The sequence below is a fragment of the Neoarius graeffei genome, chromosome 4 (assembly GCF_027579695.1).
Source record: "Neoarius graeffei isolate fNeoGra1 chromosome 4, fNeoGra1.pri, whole genome shotgun sequence".
NCBI lineage: Eukaryota > Metazoa > Chordata > Actinopteri > Siluriformes > Ariidae > Neoarius > Neoarius graeffei.
In genome coordinates, this window is record NC_083572.1 from 4,312,194 (window position 1) to 4,335,549 (window position 23,356).

A 23,356-nucleotide genomic window follows, 5' to 3' on the forward strand; every position below is an offset into this window, starting at 1 on the left:
CGAGTTTGAGTTTAAAGCTTTAATTTTTTTTTCTTTTCACTTTATCTTTCGTAGTTGTGTTTTTGTAACTGTCTCAGCGTGAAGGTTTTCAATAACTGTCTACAAAGCTGGACGATCATACACATAGAGACTACTGTAATAACACTCGTGCTATTCTAATACCATACCGTTGCCATAGTAACAGCTCGTTCAGAGACTTGTATGGCAGATGCACAACTGTAACAAGTTAAAAACCGCGAGTAATCGCTGATCCGGTGAAGTTTTCTGTGAGGAGGCTGTAACTGTAAGAATGGAGGGGTTCTGTGTAACGGCTGGGGTGGGAACGACCCTTTATAGCTGCTATAAACAATTTAGCTTCCACAAGACGGTGCCAAAAGACTCGCCGGCCACTTTATTAGGGACACCCAAACACCTGTTGTGGTCGTCTGGCTGGTGTGCGAGTTGACCATGAACACACACACTTTCTGTATGTTCTTCCACACGTTAAAAGCACAATACTCGCTACTTTTACCAACCTTCTCGCTTGTTTATTGCGAGTTGGGACATTTTTGGGCATTGCTACACCTTAACCACTTAGCTATGCTCCAGGAACCACTTGGTACAGCTTACCAACTGCTCAGCAATCACAGCCACCTAGCCTGTTCTAGGAACACCATAGCAGCCACATAACTTCTCAACAGTTTAACCTTTTACGATTATGGTATTTTGGCTGCTTCAGTCAAGTTAACGTCTTCGTCCAAGACCTTTAACCTTGTAGTTAAAAGTGAATGGATCAAGTCAGTAGAAAAGACAATTAAGAAAGAAGAGTGTGCTTCAAATTCTACTTAAAGAGCAGCTGAGCACTTAAATACTTTGTGCCTAAAAAGGACAGCTGTTGAAACGTCCAAAAAAAAAAAAGCACCAGCACTTCCCCCTGCTGTTTTGTTGGTGGCGGTTTTCTGATCAGCCAATCCCTTGACAGCAGAAGCATGATGCATCACATCATGCAAGTCCAACTCCAGAGCTTCAGTTAATGTTCAAACAGAATGGGGAAAATTTGTGATCACACAGTGAAGTGACATTCTTTCACTGTGCCATGGGTGTTGGTTTGAGCCAGATGAGTATTTCAGAGGGGCGGCACGGTGGTGTAGTGGTTAGCGCTGTCGCCTCACAGCAAGAAGGTCCGGGTTCGAGCCCCGTGGCCGGCGAGGGCCTTTCTGTGCGGAGTTTGCATGTTCTCCCCGTGTCCGCGTGGGTTTCCTCCGGGTGCTCCGGTTTCCCCCACAGTCCAAAGACATGCAGGTTAGGTTAACTGGTGACTCTAAATTGAGCGTAGGTGTGAATGTGAGTGTGAATGGTTGTCTGTGTCTATGTGTCAGCCCTGTGATGACCTGGCGACTTGTCCAGGGTGTACCCCGCCTTTCGCCCGTAGTCAGCTGGGATAGGCTCCAGCTCGCCTGTGACCCTGTAGAACAGGATAAAGCGGATAGAGATAATGAGATGAGATGAGTATTTCAGAAACTGCTGATCTTCTTGCTGGGGTTTTCACACACACAAAAAAAAAAAAGTCTCTAGAGTTCACACAGAACAGTGTTGGGGGGGGGGGGGGAACCACACGAGTGAATGAGTGAGCAACGGTTCTATGGGTGGAAACAAACACCTTGTTGACAAGAGAGGGTTGGAGATCAGAAAATGGACACATTTGAGGTGGTTCAAGCTTTTTTTTTTTTGCCAAGAAGGCTATAGTAGGTCATATAGTCACTCTTTACAACTGTGGTGAGCAGAAAAGCATCTCAGCATGCAACAAGAAACAGAACACATTGGGTTCCGCTCCTGCAACCAAGAACAGGGCTCTTAAAATCAACAACACATTCCTATTTAAGTGGCCAGTGAGCGCATGATGGAATGTGGATGCAAACTGGGGAGAAAACAGAAGGGGGGGGGGAATCCTCACAGCAACATTTGGCCCCCACCAAGCTGGGTTCCACTCCTGCAGCCAAGAACAGGGACCTTAGAATCAAGAATAAGTTTCTATTAAAAAGTGGCCGTGAATGTATACAAGGACTATAAGCCTTTATTAGTGTATTTTGGGACAGAAAATTTGACATTCTCCCATTTTTACCACATTTACTCTGTGCACAAGACGAACAGAGTTTCATTCGTAGCTAAAATCCGAGTATCCCTTTTTCAAATCTAGGACACTGAATTTAAAAAAAAAAAACACATTTGGGATCCAAAAATCAAAATTAAATCATGTTAATTACAAAAATATTTTTTGATAAAGTTCCCATCAGACAGTCCTGATTCCGACATGATCCACATTTCATAAATATCTAAATATCGCCGAATCCAGTTACTGCATCCGCGCTGCTGGTTTGTAGCGTTCATGTTCATATTCTCCTTCATTGGATTTCTTCATCCTTTGTCGGATCTTCAGCTGCTGGAGCCGGTTCTTGTCCACTTGCCTTTTAGCCAGAATAAACCCGATTATACCAGATGGAAGACCAATTATCCTGTAAGAGATCATATATTGATCAATTGCACTGTTACTGTAAGAGTCTCTCTCTCTCTCCCACACACTGCATCACAGAGCACTGTGTATTACACGTACCACGCGTATCCGATTACTTTCATCGGGTTTTTGGCTTTCCTCTTAGGAATATACTCTGGTCCGGAATCTTGCTCTCCTTTCTTTTCCTGGTCGTTGCTGTTATTCACAGGGTCTGTGGTTTTTGCTGCGTCTGTCTTGGAGCTGCTACAGTGAAGAGCTCGGTGCTGGAACGCACACTGCTGAGGTCTGAAGCAGGTCAAGCTTTCCGCGCGAGACGTCTTTGTACAGAGCTTTCTGCTGGAAATGTACTGAAGACCTGCTGAAACATATGCACACGTTTGTTAAGGAATGAATCAATGTAGTGAATCATTTGATAGAAAAGAAAAAAAAAATAGATTGCACAATGCGTCAAAGCAAACAGGGACTCCAATTTTTGACTCCCCATGTCTTAAAGGAGATTTTGGATTTCTGTCAAAGTGAGCACACCAGCACGAGCACCAGTCATCTGGGACCGAGTTCTTTCTAACCCAGACTGTAGATTCATGAAGCCCATCAGTGATAATCGTGTCAGGTGATGACAGACTCTCACACCCAGGGCTTTCCCCAAAGCGTGGATACGCAGCACTCTGCCGCGCGGTCACTCGCGCACGCACACAAAACCCCAATACCATAAATTGAATACTTTCTGCACCTAAATATCTCCTATTCCCCTCTGAAAATGAGTAATAACTATAGAAATGGGAAGATATTGTAATACATAGGTCTAGACGATCCTAGTACTCAAACTAGAAGTGAAAATAAAAGGTTTCGCTGCGTGCACCAACTGCCATTCGCAAATCATGCATAAAACCATGTTCTAGGCGCTCATCACTAGATGGCACTGTTGCATGATTTGACCTTGATTCTGTTCCTGGCATCCTCGAATTGGAAAATGAAGAGGCGTGCTACAAAGAGTTTTCATTTCAAATCTAATTTTGCCCTTTAAAACTCCACCCCTTGGATATTTGACAAGGTTTAAACAAAAAACAAACAAACCAAAAAAAAAAAAAAAAAACAGCAAATTATGTTGAATTGTGCCTAAATCAGTCCTAGATGCCACCAGAATGCACCATTTGAGGTCTGTAATTTCAAAATTTTCCAGGGGAGCATGTCCCCGGACTCTTCCAGCAGCCTTTGGGGCCCTCTGGCGCATGAATGAAGATCTGGTATTGGGATGAAGCATGGTACAGTATGAACCCAGTAGAGCAGTGATTCCCAAACTATGGTAGTCTCCACATGGTGGTACACAAAGGCCCTACTGAAAGGCCAAAAGTCTGGACTTCAGCTAACGGACTACACCAATTCAACCAGTCTCACATCTCATTATAATGGTATTATTACTACCATTATTATTATTATTATTATTGAGTAGCTGCTACGCCGACGCTTGCGCATTCCTTGGTTTGCCATCTCTTCACTCCAGACGTTCGACTCTGACTTTAAAGTTTGCCAAATCATTCTTCGTGTCTGAACAGTATCGCCATCTTTTACTGCCTACAAGAGTGAACATTAGCTGCCATCAAACCCGTTCTACTAGCAATCTGGACATTCTTAAGTGTTGAACTGAACGTTACAGAACTAGTGCCATCCCGCACATGGCTCCTTTAATCAACACTTAACTGTTCAAATGTTCTTCCTATGTTTTAATTAGGAGTATATTGATCTTTTACATTATTTTTAATGTTAATCATATTTTGTAATGTCACAACATCAATTCAGCCCTTGGGTTGCGACTGTGGGAATATGAAGTTGTATTCTTAATAAAACCATTACTACTAGTAGTCACAGCTAGCAGGCAGGGATGGACTTGCATAAGCAAGGTGGCTCGTTCATTGTTGGTATCTGCGCTGGGAATTGGTACTTGGTTTGGTACGTCGTCTGAAAAGCTTGCAATAATTTGTTCCACATCCTTTTTATTACATCAATGAGCAGTCACAATACATTACATTTGACAGAAGCTCTTATCCAGTGCGTTGTACAACCTGGGGAGCAGTCAGGGGTTTAGGTGTCTTGCCTAGGAGTACTTCAACCATTCCTGCTGGAACAGGGAATCAAACCACCGACCTTTTGGCCCCAAAGCTACTTCCTTAACCTTTAGGCCATGGCTTCCCCATGAGACAATTCATTACTCAACACTATTTACTAGTTTCATCGTCGTGTTATTGATGGATAGTATGTAGATACGAATATTTCACCCTCACATTTGAGCCATGTCTTAAATATCGTAATCCACTTATCACTGACTGCCCTGATGTTGGACTGAAATCATCTATAAACTTGAAAAGCACCTCATTTTGGGATTTTGGCTGCTTGAGATGTTTTTTTCCTCGATACAGAACTGATTTAAAAAAAAACAAAAAAAACCCACCACCACCACATTCTTCCATGGGCAGCATGGTGGTGTAGTGGTTAGCGCTGTCGCCTCACAGCAAGAAGGTCCGGGTTCGAGCCCCGTGGCCGACGAGGGCCTTTATGTGTGGAGTTTGCATGTTCTCCCCGTGTCCGCGTGGGTTTCCTCCGGGTGCTCCGGTTTCCCTCACAGTCCAAAGACATGCAGGTTAGGTTAACTGGTGACTCTAAATTGAGCGTAGGTGTGAATGTGAGTGTGAATGGTTGTCTGTGTCTATGTGTCAGCCCTGTGATGACCTGGCGACTTGTCCAGGGTGTACCCCGCCTTTCGCCCGTAGTCAGCTGGGATAGGCTCCAGCTCGCCTGCGACCCTGTAGAACAGGATAAAGCGGCTACAGATAATGAGATGAGAGGAGACATCCTTCCATTGGTACCAAACTTCTGTTCCTGTCTTCTCCAGGTTACTTTGCAGACCTGGTGCTCAATTTCTCTGCATACAATTACATTCTGCTTTACTTCTATCTCTAACAATCCCTTTAATTTACTACACAAGCAACTTAATCAACTGTAAATTCATGCACAGTGAGTCAATTAATCCCCAAATCACTCCCTTTTCTACACTGAAGTGTACAATCCATTAGAACATCACATTAAAATCTCATATAGCTACTAAGTGCACTAATACAGTAAACACATCTCAATTTTGGATTCAAATCTAAATGTACAGTTTATAACTTCTAACAAATACAACAGTAAAATAGTCACAACATGTATATTAGTGAATTAATTCTGTTACAGTAGATGAAACCTTAAAACTCCATAGATTTACCTTCCCTAGCTGACCTCAGCAGGCTCCTGCAGGGCGCCGCCATTTTGTCCGGCACTTCCGGGTCCTTCTCTCCACACTCAGCGCGTCACGAGTCTTCTTTTTGCCCTTTTATTTTGAAACGTCACTCTGTTATTAATTAGGTTATTTAATTAATTCAGTAAATACCCTGAAGTGTTGTGATTATAATTATAAAAGCGCATAAATTCTCCTTTATCGACTTCTTCTTCCGGTTATGCGCAGTTTGTTGCCTTGGCGCCCCCTGCAGGTGAAGAAAACACCTTTAAACATTTTACTTTATTAGTTTTAATCTTTTTTGATCGTAAAGGAATTATTTAAATAATGTATATAAAATGATTTTTAAAATTAAATGTTTTTATTTAATTTTTAAAAATTACTAGATTTAATTAAAAATTTAGGCCAAAAACATCCAGCTAGGTTTTCTTTAAATTTTACATCCTGTACGTTTTGATTATTTTTCACGATCCATTATATTTTAAATATTTTAAAATAGAGGTCTTTCTTTCTTTCTTTCTTTGGAGACCTTCAGCACTGGATGTTTTCCTGACACAAAGTGAAGCTTTTTTAAAATAAAAACATAACAGAACGTTTCTGGTGGCACAAATACAAATAAACAATCAAAAAAAAAAAAAAGATCAGAAAAATTGCAGTTTTATTTATTATATTTTGAACAAAATGCAGACAACAGAAACATTTTCATACAGAGTTCTTTCTTCATGATAAAAAACAAAACCGGCTAAATCAACAAAGAAACATTCATCTTTAAAACAAAAAAATTCAGAAACATATTTACAAGTTTTGCACAGAGGCTTCTTTTCACACGGCCATCTTCCTTAAGGTCTCCACACACACACACACACCAGCCGAGTTCAGGAAAATAACCCGAGCCGTATCCTGATCCAAGCCCTCGTTCTCTACGAGTCAATAAGGACGCATGTTTTAAACATTACACATGTTGAAAAGTTCAATCCTCCAGTGTGTAGTTTGGATTCACGACCAGCGTGATGTCGTCCTCCTGTGTTTCAGCTGCGCTGGACTCGGCGGAACCCTTCAGACCCGACTGGGACAGCTCGATTAGGATGTAGTCCTGAAAAAATAACAAAAACAAACATCAGTGCTTTCACCAGGATACAAAATATTTGTTCGTTGTTATCCAAGGAAAGGAATTACTTCAAGACAGATATAGCAATCCTCGCAAGCTGCATTTATTTATGCAAATGAGGTTTCTCATTAAATATTCGTTCATTTGCATCAAAAATCTAGGCTTTGAATGACCTAAGAATTAAAATGTGAGTTTATTTTATTTCACTGTGAAGAAGCGGAATGAGGAAAGATATTTACAGAAAATCATGATCATTTAATGATTCATTTGTTTAATCGACACCTTTTTTCATCTCTTTTTAGGTATAAAATTGATCATAAATCCAATCAATATCTTGAGAAATTTCTCCCTATTAAGGTTGTAAATAAGGACTGGAATGCACATTCAGGAAGTATCATGAAGTGGGTGGAGTTTAAAGCCTTCTTCAATGTTGCTAAGAAGGAATTTAAAAAAAAAAAATAATAATCCTCTTACATAATGCACGAGTCTGTGGATGACCTTCTCGATCATGGCCTTCTTGTTGATGAGCTCCATCTCAGAGTCGATCTCAGACTCGATCTCCTTCAGGTACCAATTCACCACTGCGCTCTTCTTCAGGGCTTCTTCCTCCTCATCTACACACACATTGTAAGTAAGGAATAAAACACTCCATGCGGTAGTGTTATCGGAAAATAACCAACACTGTTTAAAAATAAATTAATTAATCTTCTGACCAATCAGAACCCAGAGATCTCACCTTCCTCAGCACGGCGCAGGTGCAGCACTATGAGGTTGGAGATGCGTTTGTACTCGGAGAAGGACAAACGCAGAGACGGTTTGGCGCTGTGGTTTTCGCCGTTGACCCCGTTGGTGTGCTCGTGACCGTCCACATGGCCGTTGGGTACGTCCTGGCCTGGAGCGAAGAGGAGACGGAGGAATTAGAAAGCTCATACACTGCTGTTCGATTCGATTCGGGAAGTCGAAATGGGCACAAACAGTCGGCTGAACGAATACTATACTCTCATGTAACCATGGAAATGTTTTAGTGTAAAAAAAAAACCCCAACCCTTTAGGGCGAATGAGGAAACTGAAGGTATGAAATGATGCAATAAATATGGGTCTACACTACATCCTGCAACACCTTGACACTGCAGGGACGTACGCCAGGATCCTGTTCGTGGACTTCAGTTCGGCATTCAACACCATTGTTCCAGACATCCTCCACACCAAGCTCACCCAGCTCACTGTGCCCTCCTCCACCTGTCAGTGGATTACAAACTTCCTGACTCACAGGAAGCAGCAGGTGAGGATGGGGAGCATCATATCCAGCACTCGGACTATCAGCACTGGCGCCCCCCAAGGGTGTGTGCTCTCCCCACTGCTCTTCTCCCTTTATACCAACGACTGCACCTCAAGAGACCTGTCTGTTAAACTCCTGAAATTTGCGGACGATACAACGGTCATCGGCTTCATCCGAGATGGTGACGAGTCTGCATACAGACGGGAGGTTGAACGGCTGGTCTGGTGGTGCGGTCAGAACAATCTGGAGCTGAACACGCTCAAAACTGTGGAGATGACAGTGGACTTTAGGAGGAGCCCCCCCACTCTGCTGCCCATCACCAACAACACTGTGACTGCTGTTGAAAGCTTCAGGTTTCTGGGTTTCACAATCTCTCGGGACTTGAAGTGGGAGACCAAGAGTCACTATCATCAAAAAGGCTCAGCAGAGGTTGTACTTTCTGTGCCAGCTCAGGAAGCTCAACCTGCCTAAGGAGCTGCAGACACAATTCTACTCTGCCATCATTCAGTCTGTTCTTTGCTCTTCCATCACTGTTTGGTTTGGATCGGTCACCAAACAGGACAAGAACAGACTGCAATGGACAATAAGGTCTGCAGAGAAAATTATTGGTGTCAGCCTGCCCTCCATCCAAGACCTGTACCTGTGCAGAGTCAGGAAACGGGCAGGTAACATTTCTGCGGACCCATCACACCCTTGTCACAAACTGTTTAAACTTCTCCCCTCAGGGAGGCGATATAGATCACTGTATGCAAAAACAACCAGACACAAGAATAGTTTCTTCCCGCAGGCTGTCTCTGTGATGAACAGCTAAAATCCAGATTCATATATCAGGAATATCACTTGCAAAATGTCTGCACACTCATACTGTCATTCTGTGCTCACTGTTACTTATATTATATTTATACTTATTTATATGGGCGGCATGGTGGTGTAGTGGTTAGCGCTGTCGCCTCACAGCAAGAAGGTCCTGGGTTCGAGCCCCGTGGCCGGCGAGGGCCTTTCTGTGCGGAGTTTGCATGTTCTCCCCGTGTCCGCGTGGGTTTCCTCCGGGTGCTCCGGTTTCCCCCACAGTCCAAAGACATGCAGGTTAGGTTAACTGGTGGCTCTAAATTGAGCGTAGGTGTGAATGTGAGTGTGAATGGTTGTCTGTGTCTATGTGTCAGCCCTGTGATGACCTGGCGACTTGTCCAGGGTGTACCCCGCCTTTCGCCCGTAGTCAGCTGGGATAGGCTCCAGCTTGCCTGCGACCCTGTAGAAGGATAAAGCGGCTAGAGATAATGTGATGTGTGTGTGACTTATTTATATTTACTATTTCATCTTTGCACTATGCACCATATTGCACCAAAAGGGAAATCCTTTCTGTGATGAACAGCTAAAATCCAGATTCATATATCAGTGATATCACTTGTAAAATATCTGCACATTCATACCGTCATTCTGTGCACACTGTATACTTTATATATATTTATCTATTTCATACTTGACTTACCTGGATTACTTTGCACTATGCACCTATTGCACCATTTTTTGTTTGTTTTGTGTATACGCTTTGTATCTGTTTTGTACTATGAGAGCTAAGTGAAACCGGAGTCAAATTCCTCGTGTGTGTCCACATACCTGGCAATAAAAGTGTTTCTGATTCTGGGTTTCTGATTCTGAAAATACTTCCAGAATTAATTTATCAAAATTCCTTGTTGTATTTATGTATTTGAACGCTTAAGATGTTCAAACAGGGTTTTTTTTAATTATTATTTATCAAAATCCAAACATAAAATATGAACGATCATTGCTTTAATGTCTTGGGATGAATGAGGGCCGTTGGTTGATGTCAGAAAATGCGTATGAGGGAAAATTTGTCTTTTTTTCCCCTCCAAAATTATGCATTAAATTTCTAATTCAATACAAAAACAGAACGCAAATCTGTCCTAAAAGTGATATGAGCTTACATAAAATTATCATCTCAAACAGCTATGTAATGAATGTCTGATTACCCAAATCAGCACACTATGTAGGTTCTAGTACACTGTTATGTAGCTCCTATGTAGTGAGCATACGTATACAGTGAATCTCATCTGTTTGGATTGCTCTTTATTTCATTTCAAATGCTTCAATTTGTATCACTCATGAATCTGTTTGTGATGAGCAGGAATCCTTTACCATTCACCCGGTTCTCCTCTTCCTCCTCCTCCATGGCCTCCTCTTCCTCTTGGTCCAGGTTAACGTCAGGCGTCTCCACCCGAATGATGGACTTGTTGAGCAGCCTGAAGGCCTCTTTGACATGTTTGGGCTGCACCTGAATGAGGCAGAGACAGTGTGAGACAGGTGCATTGTGGGTCAAAGTGCACCACTTGGATGAAAAGGTGTGGTTTGGGATGTAGCTACACCCAGCCCACCTCATCACAGCAGTGCATCCGGGCCATGCTCTCAGACAGACGGATCATGCTCTCCAGCTGGCGCACGGTGATCCTCCAGGCTGATTTGGTCACGCCGGAGCCGTCTCTCTGTCTCAAGCGCTTGTACTGCTCCACGATGAAATCCTCCGACTCTTTAGAGATCTAATAAAACACACACAGTTTTTTGCATTTAGTGCGATAATGCAATTCTAGCAAAGTAGCTTTTCAGTGTGTAGAGCTTGCCGATATATCAAAAAACACATATATCATGATACTTGACAATTCTACGACACATGATATAAAGGTAAACTCAGCAAGACGTGTATCAGAAAAATGTACTGTGATATAATATCAATATTATATCATCCTATTGATGAGCCCTGGATGTGTGCCTAAGTTAGCACACCCTTAACTCATAACGATGAAACCAACAAGACAATTCTGGTTATGAATTATGCGCACTAAAGACAGCGCCGCATCTTTGTTTTCTCTTATCGAATGCCTTATTCAGGGTTGATCAGTGAAGTGGTGTGTGAGTCGCCGAGCGTGATCCTGACCTTCGGTTTAAACTGGCGGGCGAATAGCAGGTACCGCCGGATCTCGTCCAGAGTGTACAGACGTTCGATGGAGTTCTCGATCCTGGAGTGCAGGTCCACTATGCGCCTGGCTATGGCATAATCAGTCACCTGAGGAAATGACAAAGGAGATGTTTATTTAAAATTTATGGAAGGAGTCTCCGGTGTCAGTGCTTTGTAACAGTCAGAGCTAAAGCCGCAACTTTAACTTTGGCTCTACTGTGTGACACACGCACACCTCGTTACAGTCGTCCACCAGGATAAAGAAGAGGTCGAAGCGGGACATGATGGGTGCGGTCAGGTTGACATTCTGCTTGAGCGATTTAGCGCGGTCGTAGCGGCCGCCGATGGGGTTCGCTGCAGCCAAGATGGACGTTCGGGCGTTCAGTGTAGCCTATGAGTGAAGATACAACTTAAAAATGTATTCTCATGCATACAAAACATTACATCCTGCCATTATGTCCTTGAGATAAACACTAGTTTAAAGCAAACCATGCTTTGACCTTTAACCCTTACCTTGACCCCAGCTTTGGTGATGGAGATGGTCTGCTGCTCCATGGCTTCATGGATGGCCACCTGATCTCTCATCTCCATTTTGTCAAACTCATCAATACAGCACACACCCTGCACAAAGTTGCGAAATAGAGGATTTGTGTATTTTATTATCACTCCTATAATTATTCCTGTTACTGTAATTATTATTGCTTCTGTATTTACATTGTCAGCCAACATGAGAGCTCCCGCCTCGATGACGAACTCATGTGACTCTTCATCTCTGACGACAGCGGCGGTGAGACCTGCAGCGCTGGACGCTTTCCCGCTGGTGTATACGGCACGCGGGCTGAACTCCTCCACATGCCTGAGCCAAACACCAAAGTGCTCAATCAGAATGAGCTCAAAATGGCTGAATTATTTGTGACTGAATAAATAGAGTTGATGGTCGCAAACTCCAGATCAATCAGTATAACTACATTAATTAGCACATAACTACAAAGACCAGTTAAACCGATTATCCGTACTGTCACAATGTGTTTCTTACTTGAGAAACTGGCTCTTGGCTGTGCTGGGGTCGCCCACAATGCACACATTAATGTCCCCCCTCAGAGATGTGCCCTCCATGGTGGTCTTTGGGACACCACCAAAGAGCATGAGCAGGATGCCCCGCTTCACCTCGTCATTGCCTGGATACATGCACAAACACTTTTTATTAACGCCTAGTTTATTAGCTCCTGTTTCATTTTGTTGTTGTTTTTTTTTTAAATACTCCTTATGCGGTGTCATGATGCTATTTAAATCAGTCAGTCTGCAAGTACCTCAACTATTCTTTAATATACAAATCCTACAACATTTAATTCTATTAATACACACCATATATACTTTTAAAATAATTTGTACGAAAACTCATCGTCACCATCCTGCTTTCAGTTCACAGCCAGTGTTAGGAGTTAGTGTCAAAAAAGAGTCGATTCCCTGAATCCAGGAATTCAAAGCAAAGAGTCAACTCAATGAAAATGAGTCAATTCCACACTCCAAAGGTTCCCAGAGTCGATTCCAAGCATTGAAAACAAAGAGTCAACTCCAAAGTCTTCCCCTCAACTCCAAAATACACTCAGCCAAACAGCTGTTTCCTGAATCCAGGCACTGAAAATAAAGAGTCAACTCCAAAGAATCAGTAAATCCTTGGAGTCGACTCTTTATTTTCAGTCAAAGAACCAGTAAATCCTTGGAGTCGACTCTTTATTTTCAGTCAAAGAATCAGTAAATCCTTGGAGTCGACTCTTTATTTTCAATCAAATAATCAGTAAATCCTTGGAGTCGAGTTGAAAGCTCTGGAATTGACTCCAAAAAGTTGATTCCACACACTATGAGTGTTTTGGTTTTTTTGCTTTGTCAAGCAGCCTGAGTGTGTGTAGTGATTAATTTGAGAATGTAAATGTCTGAGTGTGTGCGTGTGTGTGCGTTCATGTACCATGGATAGTGGGGAAGAGGCTAGTGCACAGGTTATGGTACAGGTTCTTGTCCTGGCTCATCTCAAACACTTTATCCCACTCCTTCACCGACATCTGCTTCTTAATGCTCTCGGCCGTTTGCTCCTCGTCACAGATCTCCTTCCCGCCAAACTAAACACGGAACACAACTCACGTTATAATCACGCTATAGAACTGCGTGACGGTTGGCTGTGGAGGCCGGATCTTACCCTGGGATTAGTCGGTGCTACATGGCAGGCCAGAAAAGCCAGTCTGTATGAGAGCTCTCGGACTCCAAGAGCTTTTAGACCACGCACGCCCTCGTTCTCATAACCCTGAGATCCGGCTGTACGAGAACCAGTCTCTGCTCTGACACCTAAAACACACACAAACATTAACATGGTAAATGTGTAACTTCATGATACTTGTCATATTATACTGCCCACTTTATACTGTGCTACTCATCTCATTATCTCTAGCCACTTTATCCTGTTCTACAGGGTTGCAGGCAAGCTGGAGCCTATCCCAGCTGACTACGGGCGATATTTAGAAATAATTATATGTGGAAAATCCATTTGTGTTTAGCAGTTATATCTAACCAAACATTCAGATCAGCTTTGCAATGTTTTATATCACATATAAGATCACATCCCTGAAATTAAAAGTGCAATCAGTGATTTTGGTGGACCATCCTGTCTCAGTTAAGACCATCAAACCTAGCTTATGTAGCTTTGTCTAGCCCACCTGGATCCCGAATGAAAATGCTAATGCAAAGGGGCGGAGCTTTCTGAATTGACAGGCAACATGATTGACAAGTCCTTCGTCATCATCATTTGTTCATCTACTTCTAAACATAACCCCGATGTTTATAGCTGATTATCCAGAGCATGAAGACTGATACCTGGTGTAGCGAGCTGGGACACATCAGGCACGACGATGAGGCAGCCGATGAAGTCGCATTTATCTCCGGCCTGTGCTGACTCCACCGCTTCGGCTCTCAGGATCACCTCCATGCTCCGTGGAATGGATCCTCGTGGCAACTCAGCCTGCGTCTCCTGGATACGCACCTGGTTTCCGGAGCAACACCTCAGCATCAGCACATGTAATTATCATTACATATCAGCGTTTGAACTAAGACGGATCTCTTATTCAGGTTTCCAGCAACCCTTTCATCTCAGACCTTTTGGAAGTCGACGAACTTGGACTTGTTGGTGTCGAGCAGGAAGCGACGGCGGTTATTGCACACCGGGTTGCGGCAGATGCTGGGCTGCGTGTATTTAAACTGCTGCTCCACATCCTTGATGACACTCTGGCAGTCCAGGCACAGGAAGGTGCCATTCACCAGCTCGGGGTGCACCGGGTGTGTACGTACCACCTGCCCGCTGATCCGCACCAGAGACCCGATGCGCAGCGTGGTCAGCTCACGGATCCTGGAGAACCGCACAAGAACTTTTAAAATTATTACTTGTCACCACACTGTACGAAAGTAAACAAAACCTTCGCCAAATTGATTTTCATTTAAAACTAAGAAGTTTATCCGTTCTCCTTACTTGTGCCTGGTTGGCAGATCCTGAATGGACACGTAGAACTCCTTAGTAACAGGAACGTTCCCATGATCCCGGGCAAAGTTACGCACAGCACGGCACAGGAAGGGGTAGATTCTACAAAAAAAAGAACAGGTTATCACGTTCATCAATCAAGTGCTTAAACATAAAAAAAAAGGAAAAACTCTGCGTTAGTCTTAATACCTGTAGAACTCCTCCTGGATGATGGTTGCCAGTTCTTGGTTAAATCCCTCCAGGTCAGTAAAGCTCACCAGAAGCGTGTTGCGCTCTGGACGGATCAGCTCCTCCGCATCACGCAAATACTTCAACTCGCCATCGCTGTTCTGAAACCTGAAAAATAAATAATAAATATATATGAAGGTTAATCGTGTCACACATGTCGACACTCACAGACAGTTTGAGTTACAGTCATCTCATCTCATCTCATCTCATTATCTGTAGCCGCTTTATCCTTCTACAGGGTCGCAGGCGAGCTGGAGCCTATCCCAGCTGACTACGGGCGAGAGGCGGGGTACACCCTGGACAAGTCGCCAGGTCATCACAGGGCTGACACATAGACACAGACAACCATTCACACTCACATTCACACCTACGCTCAATTTAGAGTCACCAGTTAACCTAACCTGCATGTCTTTGGACTGTGGGGGAAACCGGAGCACCCGGAGGAAACCCACGCGGACACGGGGAGAACATGCAAACTCCGCACAGAAAGGCCCTCGCCGGCCCCGGGGCTCGAACCCAGACCTTCTTGCTGTGAGGCGACAGCGCTAACCACTACACCACCGTGCCGCCCAGTTACAGTCATACGAACATTAATATAACTCAAACCGTTATTCTTGTTTCTACAGCTTTCTTGGGTAACTAATCAGTAACTTATGGTTAGTTAAGCAATTACCCATCAGTTTAATCTCATGTCATTCATAATTATTTTATCTCAATGGAGACAGCGTTGGTCCTCCACAGTAGTGGTTCTCAAAGTGGCAGGTCTGTGAAGTATAAACAATATGTGCAGGATTTTGCTGTTGTTGCAGTAATGAACTCAGTCTATAAATAAAGTCAATTCTGTAACTAATATCCAGTTCATGTGATCTGTGAGTGGAAATGTCATGGATAAGTAGTTGAATAAGGCAAATAAAAAATAGTCATTGATCTAAATGTACACATGCACTTTTCTGTAATCTGCAAAAGTTAAAATTATTTATATTAGTTGTGCAGTCGACCTAAATGCTTATTCATTAAAGGAGATACGCAGAGCCATGGCCTCGCTTTTGTTTATAAATGCCTTGAGACCTCAAGAATGGCACAGGAACAGTTTTAAGCGTTAACAATAAATCTAATATAGTAATTTTTACGATTAAAGTGATTCATATAGGTAGCGGTCTGAGTGAATGACCTTGACGTCCGCGACGTCACAGCAGGAAGGCTATTGGTCTCATCGCCATTTCCGCTATACTAAAACACAGAGCTGACTGCGACTCCGATCCTTCATTTTGAAATAATTTATCGCCATGCCACGTAGATGTGTTGCTGGCCGGTGCAGCAACACGGCAGAAGGTGGATTTACGTTGCATTCATGGACCAAGAATGTTCAAACTGCAAAGATTTGGACATGTTTTGCGAGAAGTTCACGGGCACATTGGGTGCCTACTAGGGCTGTAACGATACACCCAACTCACGATTCGATTCGTATCGCGATTTTTGACCCACGATTTGATACACCCACGATTTTTTTTAAATGTATTTTTAAAGTAGTAAATTTGATTTATTAACATTTACTTACTTACATTAACTATTTAATAACAAATAATTCAGACCACTGCAGAGAATGAGTAATATGTATGCAAAAATGAACAAATGTATATCCAAAGACTGTTTTATTTCTCAAAATAATACTGTTGAGCCAGAAGCTCTGGTTTTTTCGGTTCTGAAAAAGTCATTTTTCCAAATCGTGTAAATCCGTTAAGATTTTTTTTTTGGGGGGGGGGGGGGGGGGGGGGGGGGCTCTCTCACTGTCTCACTCTCATAGGGCCAATGATTTTCTGTGATCGCGGAAAACAGATGGAAATTACGGAATTTTTATAGTGAAACATTGCTCATGTGTCAAAATGTAACTACCACAGAAGGCTTCCGCCCAAGCAGACATGCCTTCAGTGTTGCCAGATATTGCTAACGTTTTCCACCCCAAAATATGTTCAAAACCAGCCAAAAAGCACCTAAACCCGCCCAATCTGGCAACACTGCATGCCTTTCCGGTCAAGTGATTGGCTTGTGGCACACCTAGCCAGCCAATGAGCTGCTTGTTTACAGAGTCGCTCTGGTCGCAACCAGAATGGCGACCGCTTAAAAGAAATGAATGCTCTGCCAGTGGTGAGTGTGGACATTGCATGACTCGCAGAAGATTGTTGCAGGTCAGCGAAAAAATGACTTACTAATAGATATAAAAAATAAAAGTAATTTAAGTAAGTTTAAAATGTAATTTAAATAAAAAGTAAAGTATTCATAAATTGAAGTTTGGAAGCGCCTTTGTTTTTGGGCTGAGGAGAAGTTTGAAAGGGTGTACCATGATTCTGCCTTCTTGTATCGCGACACGGATCATGGCTCTGCGTATCGCGATTTCGATACGCATATTGTTACAGCCCTAGTGCCTACAAAGTGGTCTCTCCTCTGCTCTGCACATTTTACTGAAGACTCGTACGAGACCTCTGATCTGTTGAGGAGCGTTGGCTACAAGCCCGTATTGAAACAGGGTGCAGTACCAACAATTAAAGGAAAGAAAACTACAAGAAAAGGAAAGTAAGTTCAGTTGCACCAGTTCTCCTGGAGTGTGAGCTGAGGGTGGTTGGTAAAACCCGGTGTCACGGTCTGAATTTACCAGGTAAATTTATACTGTAGCAGCCATGGTCTGAATTTACCACCAGTCTGAATTTACCAGGTAAATTTAAACTGTAGCAGCCACGGTCTAACCTTACCACAGAATAAATTTACCAACTTGGTGTAATTGGGCCTAGTCTGAATTTACCAGCCTAATATAGATTTATGTTCATACTTGAATTATTTACACTTTATCTTGATGAATATTGATTTGTTTAAGTAAGACTCCTCATGATTATAATAATTTAGTTATTCTCTCAAATTTACCAACTTGGTATAATTAGACTGTTGTCATTGGGCCTAGTCAGAATTTACCAGCCCAATATGATAGGAGATTTATGATCATACTTGATCCACAAATAAATTATTTTCACTTTATCTTGATGAATATTGATTTATTTGAGTGAGAATCGCTAGTCTCGTGCCTCTTTGGACTGTGTGTTTTGCTGATCTTCATTTTGTGACTGGGAAATGATTGTTTCCTCATCCATATTCAAATCTCACAATTGTAGTCACAATTCGCATTCTATTAGTCCACAAATGTGTTGAAATGCTCGGTACAAAATCGCAGCAAGAAATGGTAAATTTAGACTTCCCGGAAAAAAAAAAAATCGGTCTGCGCATGGTAAATTTATACCAGCGCACGATCAGACCGTGACGGAAAAGGGACACGTTATCGCTCAGGCAGTGACCTCACCGCAGTTGTTGCTAAAACCGGTGATGTCCCATTCCGTCCCGTCCTGGGTTTTAGTAATTGCCTGAACTGAGCAGTAATAGCGGCGTACTCAATATGGAGAAAACGGAGAATGAGTGGTCTCAGCAGCGATATCTGGCCCTTAAGAGGAAGAAGCGAATGAACGAAGAACTGAACGAACAACCGAAAGTCAGATTGTTTCAAAACAATCAGCCACAAGATCGGCCTTCAAGAAGTGAGAACGCAGACGGGTAAGCTCCGACTCTCATTTGGATACAAAACAACAAACATGTTGTTTACCTGCATTTAGATTAATACATGTAACTTGTATTGTGTGTTTAAGTTAGCGGTATAAGATTATTTAATTTGCTTCAGAATGTGATTGTCTCAGTTCATCTGATTATTTAATGAGACTTTTACGTTTTATCAGTGAAAATGCATGCATTTTCTTATGTAGTTTTCTTATGCATGTTGCATAAGTTATAACACCCATCCTGTTTTAATGAGAGTCAACCCACAATCAGTGAAGTCAAATCAGTCTTAGTCGGTAACGCTATTTCTTACTTTCACCATAAATGTTTATTTATATGACTTTGGTCTATAGCTGTCAAAGGCCTCGGCCTTAAAACCAGTTCCTGCTGTGACGTCATGCACTCAGGGCTGGCTGGCTCAGCTCGAATCCCAACTTTGCGGTCGATTTTAACTCTCAAAAATATATTTTTTATTCCCATTTATGCAGCATACAAGAGTCAAGGATGGAGATACTATCCACTCAGAAATGTATTTAAAAATAAAGGTTCTGCGTATCTGCTTTAAAGACATGTCCTCCATGTTGTTTGTTTCGTGTCTTGGATGCATGAGTAGTTAAATAGTTAAATAATTTAACTAATAATGCAAGTGATACTGAGGAAAAGTAATGAATGCGTTGAATTCAGGGTCATTTTAAAATATTTTTAATCATTTAGTCATAAAAGGGACAAATATGTCTTCGCTTAGATTATGGGTGGCTCCAACCCGGTTGAGTATATTAATATGTTAGTATATTAACAATTATTTAAAAACTAATAAAAAGCCCCAGGCAGTGTATAAGTCAAACCTAAACTACTATTCATACGTTTCCTCAGAATCATTCAGCCGCCATTTTGTATTTTATCCACACAGTCTGTAACTTTCTCTAGCTCGCTTCCAAACCCAAAGAACAAAACTTACTCTTCCAAAAACGCCTGGAATAACTTCTGACACTTCTCGGCTAACTCATCCTTCATCATTTGTCCAGAATTTTCCACCGCAGGCTCCGCAATGTCCATTTTTACTTCAGGTTGTTTATTACAAAGTTATAACTCAACACTTTCCTCCCTCTCTTTTACCTCAGCGCCGAACACAAAGCTGCACGAGCCCAGAAAGAGACACAGCGCGTGAGAGAAACTTTCGCGCCAAAGCTCGTGACCACGTGGTCTTTTTCGCGCCACTCGCAACCAACCAGCTCTTTGTGTTTCACTTCTCCTGTCTGTGATTGGACGATGACGACCCTGCGTTTTTCCTGTTGTTCGAGGGTTGGTTGTTAGGGCTGTGACGTCACGTTGAGTTCTCAAGCAAAGAGAAAGAACATGGCTGATTTTCACAAAAAAAAAAAACCACAACAGCAACAACAACAACAGAGTTAATTAATTTACTGTAATTTTATAAAATGTGTTTTTATTCAAAAATACGAACTGGACTGATTCCTGTTCCAACATTTGTAAAGGCCACTTTTGATAATACTTTGACACAAATGGTCTTTACATAACACATTCTTTACATATGGCATAAACACTTTATAAGGTATTCATAAACATTTAGAACAATAATAACATCTTCCTCCATTTTACTTTAATTTAGGCTCATTTTTCTAGAGTCTTGTTTTTTCTTTCCAAAATAAAAGTCCCCACAGTTAACCTGAGCAGAGTGGAATATGGCGCATTTTTTAGAGTATGTAGCTACTGGTTAGATTAGATTAGATTAGATTAGATTAGATTAGATTAGATTAGATTAGATTAGATTAGATTAGATTAGATTTGCCATTTGTGCATAAACCAACAGTTCAGACACATTGGGATTTTTGTGCAGGGCTCTCTCAGAGTCAACAGTTTAGGAAATAAAACACTATTTAAAAAAAAATACAATGTTAGGAAATAGAAAATTATAATAAAAATATAAAATATAAAGCACTATACAAAAAGGTGGTAATATGTACAAAATTATAAAAAATCCAAGTATTAAACAAAAGGAGAGGGCAAATGTTAAATAACAGTAATAAAATAAAAGGCGGGCGGCACGGTGGTGTAGTGGTTAGCGCTGTCGCCTCACAGCAAGAAGGTCCGGGTTCGAGCCCCGCGGCCGGCGAGGGCCTTTCTGTGTGGAGTTTGCATGTTCTCTCCGTGTCTGCATGGGTTTCCTCCGGGTGCTCCGGTTTCCCCCACAGTCCAAAGACATGCAGGTTAGGCTAACTGGTGACTCTAAATTGACCGTAGTTGTGAATGTGAGTGTGAATGGTTGTCTGTGTCTATGTGTCAGCCCTGTGATGACCTGGCGACTTGTCCAGGGTGTACCCTGCCTTTCGCCCATAGTCAACTGGGATAGGCTCCAGCTCGCCTGCGACCCTGTAGAAGGATAAAGCGGCTAGAGACAATGAGATGAGATGAGAAAATAAAAGGCTAGTCCTGATTGCTGTTCCTGGATTATGAAAAGAGGGGAAAGTTATATGGAAATATTGCACATTTTGGGAGGGGGATGAGAGTTATGTGGGGATATTGCACAATTAGAATTTGCACATTTATCAGAGGGTATATCAGAGGCTCCAACTCTCCCGTCGTGGGCAAGAGATCTCCCGCTTTAGGGAACATTTAGAAAATCCTCCCAACCTCCCGCTGACAACATAAAAATCTCCCGCCCACCCTTACTACACATGATTAGTTAAAAAAATATATAACTTGATCATGAGTGACTGAGGTCTGGACCTCGGCCATTTTTAAGAGCTGAAAATACATTTGTACATTAAATATTCAACTGGATAAAAAAATAAAGAATAACATTAAAACGTCTCCGTAAAAAGTGCATTGTTAATTATGTTAAACGTTGATTCTGTCTTCTGTGTCTGTTTCGTGCGCACGGCTCTGAGACCAAGAACACAAAACCGAATGAGCGCGCGACTCGGGGGAGGAACGCAGTGCAGGAAACACGGGGTCTTCATGGTCACCATCAGCGCGCTTTCATCAAGCTGTTAAATTTAGGACAGCAGTTTTGTCCTCATTGCTTGGGCCAGATCAAACCATTAAACAAGCTTAAATTATTCTTACTCTTGCCACATACATGATTTTTTTTTTTTGCAAAACTGATGATATTCAGTTCAAACACCATTAAAAGTAATTTCAGGAATAGATCTCTTGTGTGGTGTGTAATTCACCCCTCTCATTTAAATATGGCGAAAATTTTTCGGTGCGCGCTTTGCACATCATGGACCTCGGTGATTTTAAAATACTGCCTACGGCCCTGAACTTGATCCATTTATGTTGACGAAAATTAATAGTTGACTTTCCGCTTTTCGTGTGTCTGACATTGTATGGTTTGACTCAAGTGTGTGTACCCCGCGGTATATGCCGATTCCCCGGTCGGTACACCGATCGGTGTAACGGGGGGATTGGAGTGAATGCCGGAGGCATGCACATGCAGATCAAGCGTGCATATGAATCAAGCGGAATTTGGTATGCCGTGGGGTCACACTGAGCCACCCAATGTCTTAGCAGTTACTGATAAAGCATACAGATGGTGCTATTAATGATACGCGCGAGAGAACGAGAAATCCCGTGACACTCAACCATTTTGTTTGTTTTTTCGCGTCTGCATTTCGTCTGCATTTATCGCCTGCTCATCTTTAACTTTATGTTCTCTTGAATTAGATAATGAAACGACGTTCTGTTGGTGGAAATGGCGAAAGCCAAACTACGAAGAAAAAATATCAGAAATATCACCAAGATAAAGCTGGGATCACCCGTCGCAATGGTCACCAGGGACGAATGATGGACTATTTTGGACGGCAGCAAGACAACCCTATATCTGACAGGGTTAGATCACCAGACCAGATGTTAGATTCTAACCAACTTGTCTGACTTTTTTTGTCTGACTTTTACTAACTTAGACTTAGAAATAGAATATTATTAGAAGCACATTATCATCAGAGGGTCTACCATTGGCAATTTATAATAGTCATTATTGACATTAACATTGACTTTAGGCATATTAAAGTTTGGTCTATAGTCACTGGATCTATCTAGATCCGTTACTATTAATAAGATTTAATTGACACGAAATGTGGTGAATCATTCATATATATATATATATATATATATATATATATATATATATATATATATAGGGCGGCACGGTGGTGTAGTGGTTAGCGCCGTCGCCTCACAGCAAGAAGGTCCGGGTTCAAGCCCCGTGGCCGGCGAGGGCCTTTCTGTGCGGAGTTTGCATGTTCTCCCCGTGTCCGCGTGGGTTTCCTCCGGGTGCTCCGGTTTCCCCCACAGTCCAAAGACATGCAGGTTAGGTTAACTGGTGACTCTAAATTGAGCGTAGGTGTGAATGTGAGTGTGAATGGTTGTCTGTGTCTATGTGTCAGCCCTGTGATAACCTGGCGACTTGTCCAGGGTGTACCCTGCCTTTCGCCCGTAGTCAGCTGGGATAGGCTCCAGCTTGCCTGCGACCCTGTAGAACAGGATAAAGCGGCTAGAGATAATGAGATGAGATGAGATGAAATCTTAGGCATTAACGTTTTTGATAGCATGATGATCATATTATCTCCTAGTTAAAATTTGTGCCACCATTGTGTTTTTACCTTTTCCATGGTATGTGAAAAGAATTCATATTGTTAGGAGTGCTATGTTTGTTCTGTCCGTAGCAGTATATCTTTAAATTATAAATACAATTAGACACCTCTACTTATAGTACTTCAACACCATTATAAATATCGTATTAATCTCTTATGATGCTTCCCAGGTGGTTGGCAAGGGTTCGAGCATCTCAAGTTCAATCACACTTGACACCAGAAGATGGCGGTGTGGGTGCATGGGTGTATAACCTCTTATAACAGCTTGAACATGTAATCAT

General features: G+C 42.3%; 2 protein-coding genes across 3 annotated transcripts; both read right to left on the reverse strand.

Annotated features, from left to right (window-relative positions):
• Positions 1-2,031: 2,031 nt before the first annotated feature.
• On the reverse strand, positions 2,032-5,930 carry si:ch73-71c20.5 (DUF4748 domain-containing protein). 2 transcript variants are annotated; one of them, XM_060918095.1, is made up of 3 exons: positions 5,748-5,930; positions 2,591-2,846; positions 2,032-2,492 (listed from the first exon to the last, which is right to left on the reverse strand). In XM_060918095.1, exons 1-3 carry the CDS (start codon positions 5,788-5,790, stop codon positions 2,333-2,335), a joined length of 459 nt encoding a protein of 152 aa, XP_060774078.1. In that variant the 5' UTR covers positions 5,791-5,930; the 3' UTR covers positions 2,032-2,332. The 2 variants fall into 2 exon arrangements, with proteins under 2 accessions (XP_060774078.1, XP_060774077.1); XM_060918094.1 differs by having other exon boundaries at positions 2,591-2,849; positions 5,748-5,929.
• A 470-nt stretch (positions 5,931-6,400) lies between these two features.
• Positions 6,401-19,642, reverse strand: mcm6 (minichromosome maintenance complex component 6). The gene is made up of 17 exons (XM_060918653.1): positions 19,421-19,642; positions 14,830-14,976; positions 14,632-14,742; positions 14,262-14,511; positions 13,983-14,148; positions 13,312-13,457; positions 13,084-13,234; positions 12,154-12,295; positions 11,832-11,973; positions 11,631-11,738; positions 11,353-11,508; positions 11,097-11,225; positions 10,540-10,701; positions 10,304-10,439; positions 7,604-7,759; positions 7,342-7,481; positions 6,401-6,852 (listed from the first exon to the last, which is right to left on the reverse strand). The coding sequence occupies exons 1-17, from the start codon at positions 19,516-19,518 to the stop codon at positions 6,730-6,732; spliced, it is 2,463 nt and encodes an 820-aa protein (XP_060774636.1). The 5' UTR covers positions 19,519-19,642; the 3' UTR covers positions 6,401-6,729.
• Positions 19,643-23,356: the final 3,714 nt, after the last annotated feature.

What these genes read in the sequence shown, in the direction of transcription:
- mcm6 (XM_060918653.1), bottom strand. Translation starts at nt 19,518, where the DNA reads ATGGACATTGCGGAGCCTGCGGTGGAAAATTCTGGACAAATGATGAAG. An exon ending in TGGTGGACGACTGTAACGAG is followed by an intron (nt 11,226 to 11,352) that starts GTGTGCGTGTGT and finishes TCATTTCCTCAG; the next exon opens with GTGACTGATTATGCCATAGC. An exon ending in CCCGCCAGTTTAAACCGAAG is followed by an intron (nt 10,702 to 11,096) that starts GTCAGGATCACG and finishes GTGTTTTATTAG; the next exon opens with ATCTCTAAAGAGTCGGAGGA.
- si:ch73-71c20.5 (XM_060918094.1), bottom strand. Translation starts at nt 5,790, where the DNA reads ATGGCGGCGCCCTGCAGGAGCCTGCTGAGGTCAGCTAGGGAAG. An exon ending in GCTGAGGTCAGCTAGGGAAG is followed by an intron (nt 2,850 to 5,747) that starts GTAAATCTATGG and finishes CATATGTTTCAG; the next exon opens with CAGGTCTTCAGTACATTTCC. An exon ending in AAAGTAATCGGATACGCGTG is followed by an intron (nt 2,493 to 2,590) that starts GTACGTGTAATA and finishes GATCTCTTACAG; the next exon opens with GATAATTGGTCTTCCATCTG.